Consider the following 18,181-nt stretch of genomic DNA (forward strand, 5'->3'; position numbering starts at 1 on the left):
CGCGAGTTCACGCGAACTTTAGACGCGATAAAATCCGACCCGAAAACTTTCGGATTGCAACCAACTTTGCACAGGTTATTATCTTCTGAATTATTCATCGGCCTTACTGCAGTTTGTCATCTGCACTTGTTTCTTGTTTGGAAGCTTGGGGTTGTACTGAATTCGTCCCAATTGTATAGAATTCTAGAGATATTTAAATTATTGTGAAATTCTAATTCCCTGAATAGGATTTTCTTATTGCAAAAAAAATCATGTTCATTTACTGAGCAGTCACTCTTAATTACATTTATTAAAAGTAGTTCATTTAGGAAAACAGACGAAATTTCACTTGTATCACCTTGATTTCCTTTGTTCCACTATTGAGCGCTTCCTAAGGCACTTTTTGCCGCGCACCACCAGTATGTGGACCCAACTGCCTATAGAGATATTTCCGACTTAGAGTACATCAAGAAAAGTGCCTACCGACTCTCCTAAAAGGTTGGCAACGCACTCGCGAGTCTTCTGGCCCTGCGACTGTGTATCGGCGATGGTAACTTGACAGACATACTCCCGAACGTGCCTTTTGAAGAGCAGTTTTTGGCAAATGTTTTTTCGAACATTTAAGATTTTTTTACATGCAACTAGCGACAATCACAAACGTAATAATAATTTCATAAAAATAATCATTATAGTACTCATTCCACGAATAATTTATAAAATAAATATTAATGATATCGTATTACCATTGTTTTATCATCGCCGTTACACCGTGATCTGATTAATCTCCAGTTTGACAGGACGTACCTGACGCCTCACATGATGGATGTTCCCGCAGGCTTCACGAGCTCAAAGCTATTTGTCATAATTTGATGATGTCGTTACCATATCGATATCGATTTCTGATAAGCGCACCGTGTTCAAACGGTTCACTACACGCTTTGATTATGCTCCGAAGAATTATTGGATTTGTGCAATCTATTTATGGCTAAATTATAACGCTTTGCTGGATTATAAATCATTGAGGTCGTTGTATAAGGATTATTTTAAAAATATCCTAAATAAACTATGTGGGAGCTTTTTGATACTGAGTGAATAAGATATTTAAATTATTAAGGTACTGCTGAAAGCTATACTTAACGATTCTATTCGCAGCGTGTTATACCATGAAAAGTTCTAGCTTTTCTTGTAACTTCATTCTGCTGTTACTCTCCTATTAAAAAACGCAATACCAACAAACGGATTACTATTTTTATAATTTTGGGATAGGGTAGGGTTAGGGTTAGGGTAGAAGGACTCCTTTCTCCGCAATTAGACTCGTGGTTGGTCCGTTGTGCGTACGAGTCCTGGCTAATTTAGCCAGCCTAGCTCCTTCCAGAAGCACAGAAGTCTCCTGGGCACTTCACAGGCTTCCCGGAGCGACCTCACCGTTCCGAGGATTTTTTCACGTTGATTAGCCACAGCCTCGCATTCCAGGACTACGTGGGTGACTGTTTCTTCTGCGCTGAAACAGCCTCTGCACAGGGGGCTGTCTGTCGCGCCTAGGATAAAAAGATGTTTATTTAAGAGGCAATGACCCGTTATTGTCCCTATCATTATTTTAAGGTTGGTTCTATTTAAGTTAAGTAGTCGCTTTGTCAGTTGCGGGTTTACTGCTGGCAGAGCCACTTTGGACTGTCTGCAGGCCGCACCATGCGACCATCGTTGTTGCTGGAGTTCAGCGGATCTCTGGCGGATCCAGGTTCGCACCAGCGAGAAGGGCAAAGGAAGGAGCGGATACGGGCCAGCAGGCATCATTCCGGAGCCTCTTCTCGCAAGCTCGTCCGCAGCATCATTGCCGAGAGATCCACTGTGTCCCTTTATCCACTGTAAGGTAACCCTATTGGTTCGGGTTATAACCTCCAGTGCTTCATGACACTCCAGTATTAGTTTGCTGTTGGTTTTTTTGTTTCCGAGCGCCATCAGCACGGATGCACTGTCGGATACGAATTTAATGCAAAAGTCATTAATCCCTAGCCGCTGCACGGCTCTGGCTGCTTCGGTTAAGGCGACACATTCACATTGAAAGATCGTGCTCTGTGTGCCCAAGGGTAGGTGTATGTTGATGTTGAGATCAAGAGAGAATATGCCAGCGCCTGAGCCAGACCCTGTTTTGGATCCATCTGTATATATACGTAGCTCATTCACGGTCGACCGATCATGTTCCTCTTCTCTCAGTTGTATATGATATTTCCTGTTAAATATTAATTGGTTAGTGATTCTATCACAGGGCGCAGCAATAAGAGGTTGATACTCTATTGCCCTGTTGAGAATCGCTGTGTGTGTACTGTAGTGATTTTTTCCCCATAGATCCAGTACCATAAGCCTGATAGCAGCCAGGGCTGCCTCCTGCTGTATGTGTAGGTCCAGGGGTAAGATCTGCAGGGCCATCTCCATTGCTGCGGTTGGTGTTGTTTTCATGCAACCGCTAGCAGCGGACAAAGCAAGCCTCTGGAAGCGTCCGAGTTTGGTAATTGCCGTTTGAAGTTCTGTTCTGGGCCACCAAACAAGGGCTCCATAGGCTAGCATTGGCCTAATTATGGCAGTGTATATCCATAATGTTATCTTAGGCGATAAGCCCCATTTCACGCCTAGCATCTTTTTGCATTGATAAAAGGCGATCGTTGCTTTGTTTAGTTTGTGTTCTAGATGTTTGTTCCAGAGCAGTTTACTGTCCAAAATCACACCTAGGTACTTGATTTCATTCTTGAGAATGAGTTCAGTGTTGAAGAGTTTCGGAAGTTTGTACGGTCCAAGAACTCTTCGGTTGGTAAAAAGTATTAGTTTTTGATGGGTTGACAGATAACTCGTGCTCATTGCACCATCTCTCAATCACTTTGAAAGCTCGTCTCATGAGGTCACATAAGGTGCTTTCAAAGTTCCCAGATATCAAGATTGCTATGTCATCAGCATATCCCACAGTGAAGAGATTGTCAGCGTTGAGTTTTGTGATTAGTTCATTAACCACAAGGTTCCACAGTAGCGGCGATAGAACACCTCCCTGCGGACATCCTCTGCTGACAATGCCTCGTGTTGTGGAGTTTACCGTGAACTGTATAGCTCGTTGTTTTAGCATGTTGTTTACCCATTCTATAAGGGTTGATGGTACTCCACATGACCTTAGTGCTCTGGTTATACTCGTGAAGTTTGTTTTGTCAAAAGCACCTTCGATGTCAATGAATGCACCAAGGGTTGACTGCTTTAACTTCAGGGAGTTGCCAATGCGAGACACGACGCTGTGGAGTGATGAGTCCGTTGATTTGCCCGAACTGTAGGCATGTTGATTAGGGTGTAGGAATTTGGATAGCGATACCCGGCTGCGTATCTCCAGGTCTCCTAGCCTCTCCATCGTTTTTAAGAAAAATGAAGTAAGGCTAATTGGCCTGAAGGACTTCGCTTGGGTATAGTCCTCTTTACCTGGTTTTGGGATGAATATGATTTTTACTTCTCTCCATTTCAAGGGTATGTATCGGTGGGCTATACAGGCTCGGAAGACAGAGACAAGATAGTCTACTATTAAGTTCCCACTCCATCTTAGTAGGCCTGGGAAGATGCCGTCCAAACCAGCCGCTTTGAATGGAAGGAAGGAGTTGATTGCCCACGTTACTTTTTCATTAGTGATTATTTTGTGAGCTACTTGCCAGTCTGAGCTGTCGGTGGCTCTCTCTGAGTATGGTTGCCAAGCCTGTTCGTTGGCAATTATGCAACCCGGAAAGTGTGTTGCCAGTAGTAGTTCACATGTTTCTGAATCAGTTTTTGTAAATGAATTGTCAGGTTTTTTAAGACAACCGATCGAGTGATTGGGCTCTCTGGAGAGGCATGATTTCACCCTGGTTGCCTGGTTGTTGGTTTCAATACTGGTGCAGAAGTGTCTCCAACACTCCAGCTTCCTAGTACGTAAAAGTTTTTTGAATCGCCTTCTCGCGACCGTGTACTTGTCCCAGTCGGTGGGTAACCGTGTGTTCACTGCTCTATTGAACAGCTTCCTGACCTTCCGTCGGTGTCTCTCCAGTTCGGGGCACCACCAGTTATGTCTCCCTCCCCATCTTGGTATGGTAAGGGGACACGACCGTTCATAGCTTGTCAGGAGTAGGGACGTTAGGTTGTTTACATGTTTGTCTATGTCTTGTATATTTATGGTGGTTGGTATCGATAGTTTGTCTACCTCGGAGCTGATAAGTCTATGAAATTTTACCAAATCGGTTCTCCGCGGTATACGTCTAGGTTGAGGTTTAGGTAGCTCCCCTTTGATTGCAAAGCGGATCCACCTATGATCAGAGCATGATAACTCGTTGGATACGTGCCAGTCCTGTATGTGATCTGACAGACCAGCAGTTACCATTGTTAAATCAATAATAGTTTGCGAACGCGCGTTGATAAAAGTTGGTTTTGAGCCATTGTTTGCCAAGATAAGGTTATTGCTAAGTATAAAATTAAGCATATCCTCACCTCGAGTGTTGGTACTAGCGTTACCCCATAACGTGTGGTGCGCATTGGAGTCCGCCGCGATGATTAGCTCCAGTTTCTCCCTCTCACAGTAGTCAGCCAGAAGGCCGAGTTCTGGAGTGGGCACGTCCTCGTCACCTGGTAAGTAGGCGGACGCCAGGACGACGTCTGGTTGATTGTTTCTGGGTAACCTAATAGCTGTAAGGTTCCTTGAACAGAGTTCGTTTATTAGAAATGCTGGTACATGTTTAGGCAAGATTATGCAAGTTCTAGGGTTACTTACGGAGGTATCCAGTAAAAGTTTACCACCGGTGCTGCCCAGGCCACATATCTTGCCATTCCTGATCCACGGCTCCTGGATCGCGGCGATGGTCTTCGGATTGGTCTCCAGCAGTCTGCGTAGGGAAGCCGACGCTGTCTGACTGTGCTGGAGGTTAGCCTGGATGAGGTCAGTTCGGCGATGGGGAGGAGCGCAGACAGCTGTCGCTGAATTCACTCCCCCCGGTCTCCTGAAACAACTCATCATCCGAAGTTAGTTGCACCGGTGACGGTGGATGTGTAGCTACCTCCATAGGGACGTGTGTTCCGGTGACCGAAGCCGCCCCCGTCAGAGACGTGGACAGCCCCGACCCCGACGACGCCACCCCCGATGTGCTGGTAGTAGTTGGTGGGGCGTTGGCCACCTGCGAGGGTTCATCCCTATCCAGGATGCGGATATAGATGTTCCCCATCAGGTAGTACAAACGCCGATTACGCTCTTTGATTTTAGGGATCTCAAACTCTGGCACACGAAAGAAGAGGGACACGCCTGTCGGGTCCTGAGTTCTTCGTTCGTGTGTCAGGGTCCATGATCTGATGTTGAGGTGGCGGTTTTGCCTCGTGATCAGTTTCCTCAGTGTTTCCGTGTTGCCACTGTAGTCTGGTACATGTAGCAGACACGGAATCCTATTCGGAATCGCCGATTGAGGCCGAATCACCAACCTGGTGTCAGGTATTGGATTTGTGATGACATCACAAGTTCCGGTCAGCCAACCCAGAGTGTAAGTGTCCTCGCACCAAGTTTTGAGGACACCATCCGAGAAATGGGCCTTACCCCGGAACCTGATGTCGTTGGGCTCGGTAGTTAGGGTAGCATCAAGATCCGCCAGGAGCTCGTCTTGAATTTTACCCTCGATTTGTAGGCGGATGTTATCCGCCTGTTCTTGTGTCATATCCACGAAGGGCTCAGTCATCACGGCAACACAAAGCTCGTTAGTTTTGTATGACGCTGCCGCTTCCGCGTAACTGGCCGAGGTCCCTGCCACTGTCTGGGATTTGTTGGGTTTGACCCTTTTACTTTCCCCAGTCGGTGTTACGGTTTCCTCTGGCCGGTCGCGCTTCTGGCCCTTCGTGGCTTGGTTGGTTTTGGAACTCTTAAGTCCCTTGCCGCACCCAGAGCAGCTAGGCACGGGCGCAGCAGTGGATCTTTTAGGCTTCGGTGTCCTTTTCCCGCCTCTCTCAACTGTGGTTACAGCGGGGGCAGTTCCAGGTTTCACAGGTGGCCTCGGAGCGCCGGTGACCAGCTTCTGCTGTTCCGGCGCCCTTATGGCTCTCCTGTGCCGTCGCCTTTTGGAGTTGCTTACGACCATTTTGAAAGTCGGCTCCTGAATTGCGGTCTTCAGGGCCGACATATCCATGGTCGTGGTTATTGCACTGGACGTGCCCACCGTCGCAGCCTCGGTCTGCCGCATCGCTCTTGCCGCGGAAGCCCCCCCCTTCAGACGCAGACAGTGCTGTATCATCGTCCGGAGTTGCCATCTTTGGCTCGACCGACGCAGCCAACCTGGCCGCAGCAGTGGTCACATCCTTGTGCGGTTGTATAAGGGATTCCATCGGATTGGGTACGGGCCGGAGTGCAGCCCGGATTGGTGCAACCCCAGCCGCTGCCCTCTCCTTTGGGGTCCCGGACGCTGCCCGTGAGGGTGCATCCATGTGTGTGACAGGGGCATCAGAGTGACGCGCCACTGGTGACTTGCACCGCGACACGTCCAAAGACGCAACCCTGGGTTTGTTGGTGTTAGTGTTTGTTCTGTTAAGTTTGTTTGCCTCTTTATCCATGAGGTGATATGGTTTGAATTCACCTTTGGAGCTCTCCACCCGCCACGGAGCCCTCACGTCGGGGACGTCCCTTGCTCAGCAAGCGACGTCAGAGCTACTCCTCCGGTATAGAGCCAGCACGTAGGGAGACAGACGCATCTGCACGCAGCAAGGAAGTACGGAGCTGTTCACGCCACGAGACTATGACGCAACTCACCCCGAGTCCCGTACCGCGCCGACGGCCCCCCCCCCACATCCCGACTCTCGCTCGGCAGCCCGCTTATGGGATGCCACAGCCGGTTGACCGTGGTTAGCTAAACCCCGGCCTCCCGTGTGAGGAGAAATCCAGACCAAAGAGGTGTGTTGTGTGCAGCGCACAACTGTTCCGGCGCACTACTCCACTCAACCCCCAGGATTCCTTCATCCTCCCGTACGGGTCCCCGCGCACGGCACAAACACGCGGGAGGTCATTTACTGTCCACCGTCCTTTCTGTTTGGACGATGAACTCGCAAGGACATGACCTCTCCATCCCTGCAATAGTTCGCTTGGTGGTTTTAGTTACGTCTAATACATAGGGTATTAGACCAAGAACAGGGTCGGCAACCTCGAGAAGGTTAGTCCACCAAACTTGCTTTGAGGGGATCATAGCGACTTGCGCTACCCCCAAAAGCCACGCCTCCCTACCCATCAGAAGGATGTGGTAGGGTGGGTTTGCACCTATGCTACCATGCAAGCATGTCGTACTGGGAACCGTAGAAGCATAGGCCCAAACCCCCCCCTATAATTTTGGGATATATTTTATTAAATTACACACAAAAACATGACTTGTTGCAGATTCAAGAAACGTTGTGTTTACGATAATCGGCCAGTCTGAGCCGTACCACGCCAGCGTCGCTAGCCGGCTCAAATTGGACATTGAGAATCAGGTCTATGAATTGGAAGGCGTGAGTATAAGTTCAATATTTCTGTTATACGAGTATATATAGTAGTATTGTTAATTATTTACCAAAAAATTAAAAGTAAAGTCTTAAATTTATATATTTGTTTGCGGATCTTGTCTGCAGGAAGCACGTTTTTTTATTCAACAGAAGACAAACGGGCAGGAAACTCTGATGTTATATCCGCCCATTATCTAACATTGCCAGAGTGCGTTCTTAGTCGCTCGTCTTATGTCTCAATTAAAACTATGTTCTTCTATGTGATATATATATTCTTTTAATGTGTAAAAGACATGAAACAAGATTTATGCCTTTGGAATATATTAATAATTATAATCACATCTCAAAATGTTACTAGTGTGTCTACGGAATTTTTAATCAAAGTTGTATTGATTAAACTAACATCTCACCATACGAAAGCCTTATTAATTGTAGAAATATTTTTAGCGAGAAGCAATAACACACATAACACACGAAGATTTCTCAGTTCCCGGTGCGTGGACAGTGATTCCTCTCTTTCGGCCCCTGTTTACAAAGTACAAGGGTAGCGATGTACGATGGGTCCTATTTTTGGAGCCCCACACGGCTGTGCGTTGTGGAAAACTATTCGAGGCTCTGGCTGCAGCTGATAAACAGAAGGTAGTGTATCAGGAATTGTAGGAATTACGTACTGTTTCCTATTGTTGTATGCTTAAATTATTCTAAATGAAAACAGTGGCGATACAACCTTGTAAGGGTCTAGTAGGGTCTTTAGAATTCTGTATCTGTTTCGTAATCATTTGTTTTTGCCTAGGAAAAAAGGCCTAAAATCCTAGGACTTTTTAGGGATAAGGCATGCCGGATCCTTAGGCGTCGTCCTAATTGGGAGCGATCGTACGATGGCGCGATGCGTTCTCTTCGTGCGATGAGTTCAAACATACAGATTTCATCAGAGTGTCCTATGCGCCTCGCAAGTAATCGTGCGAGCACATGAAATGCTTTAATAACGATCGTACGATGCGTTTGATCGTGCGATCATGTAATCAAAGCAACAGATCTCTTTTGAGTGTCCTAATCGGTTACTACGCGATGCGTCGACGCGCGAGGGGCGCCAGCCATCGAACGACGGCATCACACGATGGACATCGCGCGATCTATTAGGACACCTGTTAGGTCATCGCACGACCACTTTGATCGTGCGATGAAAAACGCATCGCGCCATCGTACGATCGCTCCCAATTAGGACGACGCCTTACGATGTCTTCCTTCATTGTACGAGCAAGTGTTAAATGCGCTCAGAAAGTCCATTTGTGCACAGCCGAGGTTCGAATCCACGACCTTAGAAGTGAGAGTCACCCACTAATGCTAATAGGCCAACACTGCTGTTATATAATTCATAATTAATGAAATAAGTTAATTTTAATTAAGTCTTTGTTATTTGACAGGATGTAATGTGGGTGGGGTACCCGTTAAGTGACGATGAACCGACAATTATTCACCACTTTACGCATTTTGAGGAATTGGAAGACGATGGTGGTTTTGTGTATCCCAACTTTGCCAGCGGTTTCGCCATGAAGATGGGATTAATAGAAAGGTCAGAAGAGAAAGAGATTTATTCTTAGCTATATAATAGAATATAATCATGCCAGATGTTTTTAAGTTATTCTCAATCAACGTTGTAAATTTAGTTTTTTTAGTTTAAACAGTAGAGTGTTTTTAAAAATTGTCTTTTTACTAAGACATCATTGAACATTACGATCTAAACTTGAGCCTAATAAGCAATTTAATTCTAACCTAATTTACTAACAGTGTCGATTAAGGGGAAGACTCCGTTCGGTCCGTTCTTGTATAAAAAAAAATCAGTTACTACTGTTAAAACAGTTACTAACTAAAAACAGTTAAACTAAACTAAATAAGTTAAGCTAAACTAAATTCAGTTACTTCAGTTACTAGCTGTTAAAACTAACGTGCACTATTTCACTAATTCAATTAGTTTGGTCCTTTTCAATCTTCTCACTAGGCCCGTTAATATTTAGAGTAATTGCTATTATATAAGTTATCACACTTTCTTATACATTTCTGTAATTAATCCATGTTTTGAAAATATTTCTCGTTAGTACTAATAGAAATCAAACTAGGTACAACGTAATAATTGTTATAAATAACGTAAAATGAAAAAACGTTTTGGGTTTACGTTGTACATGGGTAATTAGTTTTGAGGTTTTTCAGCAATGGTAGTCAGCGAGAGATGATTCGTTATATTTGGAAGCAATATTCTGCTACATTTTTTCACTAATTGTCCCACATTTTTTCGGTATTATTTTTATACAAATAAAAAAATGTGCTGAGCGCTAACACGCCAATTATTTTTTATTATGTAAATTTTGCATTCCACATTCTGGACTATAAATTCAGATTTTTTTTAGTACATATATAGGTGCGTACAGACTATATAACATAACATGTTATACAACATTGCTATACAACATGTTTCAGATAATGTGGACACTGAATGTTATAAAACATGTTTTAATAACATGTTATTGATATGTATTCTAGGACGAACCCAGCATCTACGTTTTTTGTTTTTCTTTTGTTATTTAAAATGGTTATATAACATTGTTATATTGCATTGTTATTCTAATGTGTACAGTATTGTTTAATGCTATAATGTTGAATAACAAGGTTACATAATGTGGACGTGTTATAAAACACAAGTTATATAATATGTTACATAGTCTGTACGCACCCTAATGAATTCTAGTAGTTATTTAGTGTTAAGTATTATAAAATTTTTGTTATGAAAGCCCACGCTTACGGTGGTCGGACTAATTGTGACCAATTTGTGAAAAAATTAAAAAAAAAATCATCATTGGTTCAACAGTGTTTTAGGTAAAATGGAAAGTGGCAAAGTCGAAATCGATGCCGATTTCTCAATAGACCCGGCGTTCGAACTGGCCCGTCTGATTTATGGAAGTCGAGAAAGCCCCGGGCCACTACTCACCCGAGATTTGAGTTTCTGCGTCGTCTCTATGGACAACTGTGCTACGTATCCGAGGCAGTTTGATACATGTGTGAGTAAAGCTTCAAGATTTAGCTAGATTTAGGTAACATGAAAGGTTTGAGGCTAAACCACCTGAAACCTCGATATTCTAAGAGCGCGGCCACACGATGCGTTAACGGTACGGTGCGGCGCCACACCGCAATTACTTCGAGCTATAGGGTGCCACACGAGCGTTGCGGTGTGGCAATATAATTTACCCCTCCCCGCCTCGTCTCGCAGGTCACAACTACGGCGCGCTTGCGGTGCGACGCCGCGCGGTGAAGCAACGCATCGTGTGACAGTGTATAGAGTAATTTGTATGTAGGGTGACGTTGCGGCACCGCTCCGGCGCCGCACCGCACCGTTAACGCATCGTGTGGCCGCGCTCTAAGAGAATCCATATGGTTTAATAACCTAGCAAAGGCGAGGATAAATTTCATTAAATTCTTATTCGACGTAGAATCTAAGTATTTTTCAGCCAATTTAAGCTGGCTGATTAAAAAAATTGTAGGGTCCAAATTATGTTTCAACTGTAATGCTAGAGGGGCTCAGAAGGGGCCTTGAAATGTATATGATAGTAAGTCTATGTTTTATATATTTATTGGTTTTATACACAATAACATTATATATATCAGCCACATCTGGCACTATAGAGTGATCTGCAATAACTCCTGACTACAGGAATGGAGCCCATCAATAACTAAAATAAAATTTAAACAATGTATAAAGGTTCTACCCTAAGGATTATCAGTTTATTTACTTACAAATGTAGGAATAATACACAACCTGGGTACACCTTTTAGAAGTTATACTTCTTTTGGCGGGTTAGGGAAAAATGATGAGAGTATCTAAACCTCACAAAAAACCGACACCCCGAAGTTAGCTATAGTCAACATTTTAGTTTTTTCAATTGTTAGTATCGTTTTTTCTACAAACATAGAATAAAAGTTTTGAAAAGATTTTTATCTTGTTATGCCAAAGAAGCTTGGTAACGCGTGTACATAGTACACACACGTTTTTTTTATATGTTTTTGTTCGAGCTTATTTTTCTGTGTGTTTCTAAATGCGTACTGGAAGAGTATATTTATACTCGAACCATTTGTTTATGTTACATAAGATTCACGGATTTTAACCTTGAATTAGAAACAAGAAATAGTATGTAAAAATATTATATTTTGCCTGTATTTAAATACATTATCTACATTCCATTTAATGGTAATAATATCTGGCAGGGCAGTGTGGCTGAAGAGTCAATATACTTCGCGGTTAAGACGTGGAGCGCGTTTCACTCAACACGCGCGCGCGCACTGAAGAAGACGTGGGGGAGACATGTCACGCACTTGCATTTCTTCAGCGATCAGAAAGGTATGTGGAATATTATAGCTTTGAAGAAAAAGTAGCGATTTTTATGCCTTCGAATGAGATATTTACTAAAATCTTTGAATTCTATTTTCTCCCTAACATCTGCAGAATAATTCAGAAGTTCAGTTTTCAGGTTTAAGTTAACGGATTAAGTTTGTTTTATCTCTTATTCTAATAATGCATCGTAGTCACACAATGCGTAAGGGTGACGAGACCCTGGACAAGTTCATCGTGATAGGCAATAAATAAAAATAAAATAAAAAAATCGGTTGTCTGTAAAGTCGGTTTACTGACGATAGTTGAACGTGACAACGTCACGAATCGCTCACTCAAGTAGGAGAGAGACAGATGTCGAACGCTGAAGAGCGCGGAGTCCGATTGTGCCTCTCTGTCGCCTCGCGCTCTCGCTTGCACTTCAAGCCTTAAATGGAACGCCTCAGAGGGAGGTAACGCCGCATGAGTCATGTTTTTTCGTGCGTGCAGCCGGCTCCATCGATTTATAAGACGTTGTCACGTCAAAAATAGCCTTTATTCGAGTACACTATAACTACAGTAAGTCCATGTCTTTTGAGTTTTACACTAGTACTCAACCTCCGACGGAGTGAAGGCCTCCTCCAGATTCTTGCACTTATCCCTATTTGTTGCGACAGTTTTCTAGTTTTTTCCCGCTATCCCTTTCATTTCATCTTCCCAAGTTTTTGGTGGGCATCCTCTCTTTCTTTTTCCCACTGGGTCCTTCCAAGTAAGGGTCTTTTTGACTCATCTGCAATCAATACCGGAGGAAAAAGATCGCGTGTCCGTTCGCCAACGAGATGGGCTGATCAAATCAAAGACTAGTCCGAAATGATACACTTTTGTAAAGGAAGCGCAGAGTCAAAATCGGTGGAAAGATAGAAGAAGATATACAGCTGACCAGGATACTCCGATATGACTTACAGACCCAGAATGATGATTCTTGTTCACAGACCCAAGTTTGCCAGCGACGAACATCGGTCTCCCGAACTCAAAAACGGGACATTGTATGAAGACAATCGCGATTTTAAAGGAAGTTGTGAGACGTGTGCAGACTATGCCGCAAATTAAATGGATTTTCTTGGCTGATGATGATACTATACTTGGGTATGTATGTCTAAACAACTTATTTAAAGGTGTTTTTGAAGTTATACTTCTTTAGGCGCGTTATGAAAAATTGATGACAGTAAAATTTTACGACGCGCGCGCACCGTGACACAAAATTAACAGAATGAAGTTGCTCACGGAAGATGCTACGGCATTGGACATAATTTAAAAACAACATTCGAATAATAATAGAATTTATGTTACACTTAATGTAAGAGAATAATAATAAATATTTATTTATTTAATTTTTCAAATGTAAACTGAACTTTATTGACTATAATGACGCCTTTTCCAGTCTTTGATTATTTAATTGTAATTAATTATTTGCATGCAATCAAAAACTATTTTTAATAATACCAAAGAAGTATAACTTCTTACGCGCGTACATAAGTACACGCACCCTTTTTTATAATAGAACAGGGGGCACACATTAGGTGAGCTTCATTGCCTTCCGAACCAATTTGACTTCGGGTCCTTCACGAAAAGAGCGTACCAATTATAAAAAAGCCGGCAACGCTGGCAATGTGAGGCGGTATTATTTGACATCAGGGGAGGCTCCTACCCATTTATATGTATATGTGTTTATCTTAATATATATAAATTTCGTGTCACGTTGTTTGTCCGCTATGGCCTCCTAAACTAACGAACCGATATCAATCAAATTTGCACACTGTGTGCAGTTTGATCTAACTTAAAAGATAAAGCTAACATCTTGATTTATACCCGCAATATTATTTTATTGCAAAATATTTGTTTATTATTTGATAGTCACAATTCTAACAGATGGCGCTGTGTTGAAAGCAACGTTTCACATAAGCTACAATTTAATGGCATAACCACCAAAAAAGCATGGTGGTCCCCATGACTGGTGTTCTCCTACCGTTTCCCTTGAATAGTTGACTACTATGTAATATAACAAAAACCTTAGCCACAGCAACGCTTGGCCGGCCTGCTAGTATTATGTATATATATACACTTCTGGACACATCTATTGGCCCACCTTGCATTTTCAGTTTCTTTTGGTCCTACCTAAAAAATTATATTAGGTCGAGTAAAAAGTTTTTATGCAGTTTTGAACCTGGCACATTCATAATTGCATTCAATATTTTTTTTTTTTTGAACACAGAATTTAAAGAAACAAAAGACAATTTGGAGCCTGCTCATTTATATCAAACAATCGAATACTAAGAAAACTTGATTTTATTGGTTTAGTTGGATTTAATTCTTGAAAGTGTGATTTTTCTCTTTGGTTTTGCAACAAACATTACTTATTCTTAACATTAAGATGAGGTTCTATCAATAATTTATGGATACTTCGCCTGAAGTCGCCGCCCAAGCTGTGGCACTTGTCCGGGCCGGACACAGCCAAAGAAATGTGAGTTATCAACTTAATGTAAGTCGATCTGCGGTCCGAAACGTTTATCGGAGATACCTAGAGACTGGCGGCTTTGTTCGTCGCCAAGGAAGACCACGATTTCGGGTCACAACTGAAAGGCAGGATCGATTCATCGTGACGACCAGCTTGAGAAATCGTCACCTTACCTCCATTAAGATACAAAACCAACTTCGCGACTTCCATGGAGTAAATGTGAGCGCTCGAACTGTTCGGAGAAGATTAAAAGAACGCGATATGGTACCACACAAGCCAGCTAATGGCCCAAAACTAACGCGAGCCCACCGAATAGCGCGCCTTCATTTCTCGCGCTCACACTTAAATTGGACTCAGCAGCATTGGAACGGTGTACTTTTTTCTGATGAGTCTAAAATTGCGTTACATGGCAATGATGGAAGGAAGAAGGTCTACCGACGTAAGGGAGAGCGTTTTGCACAATGCTGCTTTGAAGTGAGGGTTGCTTATGGCGGTGGCTCATGGACTGTCTGGGGCGGTATATCCGCGAGCGGCAAAACTCAACTTGAGGTTGTTACGGGACCACGGCTGCCAACATTAAATGCTGAAAGGTACATTCTTGAGTACTTAGAACCTCACGTGATGCCATACGCGGACTATGTGGGCCCAAATTTCCTTTTTATGCATGATAATGCAAGAGCCCATACGGCCGGCATCGTCAGAGAATATCTTCGAGATGTGAACATCGCAGTCATGGACTCGCCAGGCAGAAGCCCAGATATGAACCCCATTGAGCACATGTGGGACGAGCTAAAAAGACGTGTTAGGGCTCGTCAGCCAGTTGCCCAGACGATGCAGGAATTGAAAACTGCCATAGAAGAGGAATGGGAGATGATCCCTCAAAATTCCATAGAGCGGCTGATAAACTCTATGCCTAATCGTATGAGAGCTGTCGTAGATGCCCATGGAAACAACACGCGTTATTAAATTAAACCTTTATTTGATAAAACACGTTTTTTATTCAAAAATCAACTGACTTTATCAAGGCGCATACCCGACTTGTTAGGCGTATCTCCATGTGGTGTGGTATTCTAAATTCAAATTTAAAACAATACGATCGAAAAAGATGGTAAAATGTATCAGGTTCAAAACTGCATCAAAACTTTTTACTCGACCTAATATAAAATTTTAGGTAGGATCAAAAGAAACTGAAAATGCAAGGTGGGCCAATAGATGTGTCCAGAAGTGTATATATATATTACGCAATTGATAGCGTTTGAAAGTTAGTATACCATAAGTCAAGTATTCTTATCCAGCGGGCCGAGTGGGGGCTGTCGCCTCTTATACGCAAATGCGATCCGGGCAAAAGCACTGTACGGGTGTCCCATATGGGCCGACAAACTGACCGGGTACAATCGCACAATACTCAGGCAGTCGCAGCGAGTGGTCGCTGCCAGGGTTGCGAGGGCGTACCGCACTGTGTCTTATGACGCAGTGTGTGTTATAGCCGGTACCGCGCCATGGCATCTCGATGCGGCTGCTTTTAGCGAAGTATATTGGAGGAGGGCCGAAGCTCGGGAAAAAGGGGATAACCCCACACTGGAACAATTAAACGCGTGGCGAGCCTTAGAAGACCAGGAATTGTTAGTAGAGTGGGAAAGAGAGCTGGCGGATGCGAGTGCCGGTAAATATACTACCGAAGCCCTCAGACCTTTGCTTCAACTTTGGGTAAAGAGGCGCTGGGGTCACCTCAGCTATCGACTTGTGCAGATGCTGTCCGGACACGGATGTTTTGGTAGCTATCTGCACAAAGTAGTAGGGTGTGAGGAGTCACCAACCTGTCACCACTGTGTCGGAGACAGCCGGGACGACGCCCTGCATACACTTAGGGACTGCCCAGCATGGGAAGCGGAAAGGAGACCTTTGTTAGATGCCCTCCAGGGCGAGGACGCAATTCTGCCAAACGTAGTGAAAGCCATATTGAGCGCAGGAAATGACGGCTCGTGGAAAATCTTCTACAATTTCTGCGAGTCGGTCATGAAAGTCAAAGAAGAAGCGGGAAGAACCAGGGAGCTTTGTCCCGGAACCCGTCCGCGGCGGCGAAAGAAACCGCAGGCCCGTCAAATCCTCGCCACCTAAAGAGTGCCCAAGCGGGGAAGCAGGGGTCCATGCGTTCAAAAGAAGGGATGGTGATCCATCCCTGCAAGCACTGGACCCGATCTCCCCTAGCTATTCCTAAAAGCGTATGGCCCGATCTGTGAAGGATACTTGCTGTGTCAAGTATCTTCACAAATCAACAATGGGCGGGGAGAGGCGGACACAACCGCCGCATCGCATGTCGGGAAGCGGATAAGGCTCTGCTGTTACCGCATCCCTCCTAAGGCGATTGTTGGTGGCGCCTTGGGGTTTTAGTGGGTATGCACATTCGCGAGTCCCACATAACCCTCCCGCACTAAGCAGTCGCACCGCGGTGGGGTATGCGCAATGCATTTCCCCAAGTAAAAAAAAAAAAAAAAAAAAGTATTCTTATCCAGCTACCATTATGTTGTGGGATATATGAATAATATATTATAGGGTCCAGAGATTAAGCGAGGTGCTTAGTTGTTACCGCGGTGGTGGTGACGTCACAGTACTAGGCGAACGGTACGGATACGGATATGGGAAGAAAGACGCAATTCACAAAGGTATATTAAATAATGTAAATAAATACACATGCACACACAATACAATTAAGAAAATACAATTTGTGTAAGTGAAGTGGCCAAAGTAAGGCAAGTAAAGGCAGGTAAAAACAAAATCTGTATTTCTGTATAAAATTTTAAGTGTGTGTATCTTTTGAAAAAGTAAATGAATGTTTCAAGGAATAAATGAGTCTTAATTATTATTGTTATTAAACCACACTCAAGGAAATTAGGATCCTAATTAAAGGAAACCTATACAAAAAAGTATTTTGCAAAATAAACTTTAATAGTTTTTTAACAAACTATTTGAATTAAGGTACATATATCTATGAAACAAATTGTTCTAAGGATACGATTACATAACGGGCGGTGGCGGTACTGCTCTAAGCGTTGGCGCAGCTAAGCTTCTATCTCAATGCGCCTGCGCATCCCTAAGCGCACCAGACGATATGACACTCGGCGCCTGCGCAACACATCGCTTACGCGTGCCCCTCACACATTCACCGCTTTTCCATCAGGTGATTTTTTTTTCATATTTTTAAATTTGGTTTGTATAGTGCATGTTAAACTAAAGAATCGTATAATCTTCTGAAAAATATCGTCTTGAAAAATATAGATTTTTGATTTTTTTTAGTAGTCTTATCATATTAATATATTTAAATGACATTTGATATAAGGACGCATACATATAATAAAACATTTTTTTATATTAGGCTCGCCCTCAAGATTACCCGCGAGAAGTGCTTGCTCGGGACCGACCTATATCATTCCACCGGCATTCAACCCCCGACCCTTTAAAAGTATATGCAACATGGTTCCAGCATGACGATCTCGCACTGCGCATACGAGACGAGCTATAGGATCTATGCAGTTACAAAAACTCTACCTTGTACAAAATCGTTATTAAAGTCAATTGTCAATTGTATAACATCTAACAACTAACATCTTACATCTTACTTCGCTAAATTAAAATGCATGTTTCCAGTGTCAAGAATTTAAAAGTGTTTTAAATGGAAACGTTTTTATTTATGCTAATTTTTCTAGTAAAGTGATTTAAGCATATTCGTAACAATATCTTTGCAGACGCAAGTCAAGATTTGCTAATACATCATCGATTTTAATACAATTACGACTATATAGAAATTATATTTTATTTCAAAAACTATACTATGG

At 43.2% G+C, this 18,181-nt stretch overlaps 1 protein-coding gene across 2 annotated transcripts in view; it reads left to right on the plus strand.

Moving 5' to 3' along the window:
• Positions 1 to 17,934, plus strand: part of LOC125054843 (beta-1,3-glucosyltransferase) — a 28,053-nt gene extending 10,119 nt beyond the window's left edge. For both annotated transcript variants that reach the window (XM_047656974.1, XM_047656973.1), the window contains 9 exons: positions 7,373 to 7,482; positions 7,924 to 8,115; positions 8,901 to 9,049; positions 10,340 to 10,529; positions 11,731 to 11,863; positions 12,826 to 12,979; positions 16,902 to 17,011; positions 17,357 to 17,526; positions 17,722 to 17,934. In XM_047656974.1, the coding sequence (XP_047512930.1) occupies positions 7,373 to 7,482; positions 7,924 to 8,115; positions 8,901 to 9,049; positions 10,340 to 10,529; positions 11,731 to 11,863; positions 12,826 to 12,979; positions 16,902 to 17,011; positions 17,357 to 17,526; positions 17,722 to 17,868 (1,355 nt within the window). In that variant the 3' untranslated portion in view covers positions 17,869 to 17,934. The remainder of the gene's footprint in view (positions 1 to 7,372; positions 7,483 to 7,923; positions 8,116 to 8,900; positions 9,050 to 10,339; positions 10,530 to 11,730; positions 11,864 to 12,825; positions 12,980 to 16,901; positions 17,012 to 17,356; positions 17,527 to 17,721) is intronic.
• Positions 17,935 to 18,181: the final 247 nt, after the last annotated feature.

The sequence above is a fragment of the Pieris napi genome, chromosome 12 (genome assembly GCF_905475465.1).
Source record: "Pieris napi chromosome 12, ilPieNapi1.2, whole genome shotgun sequence".
Classification (NCBI taxonomy): Eukaryota; Metazoa; Arthropoda; class Insecta; order Lepidoptera; family Pieridae; genus Pieris; species Pieris napi.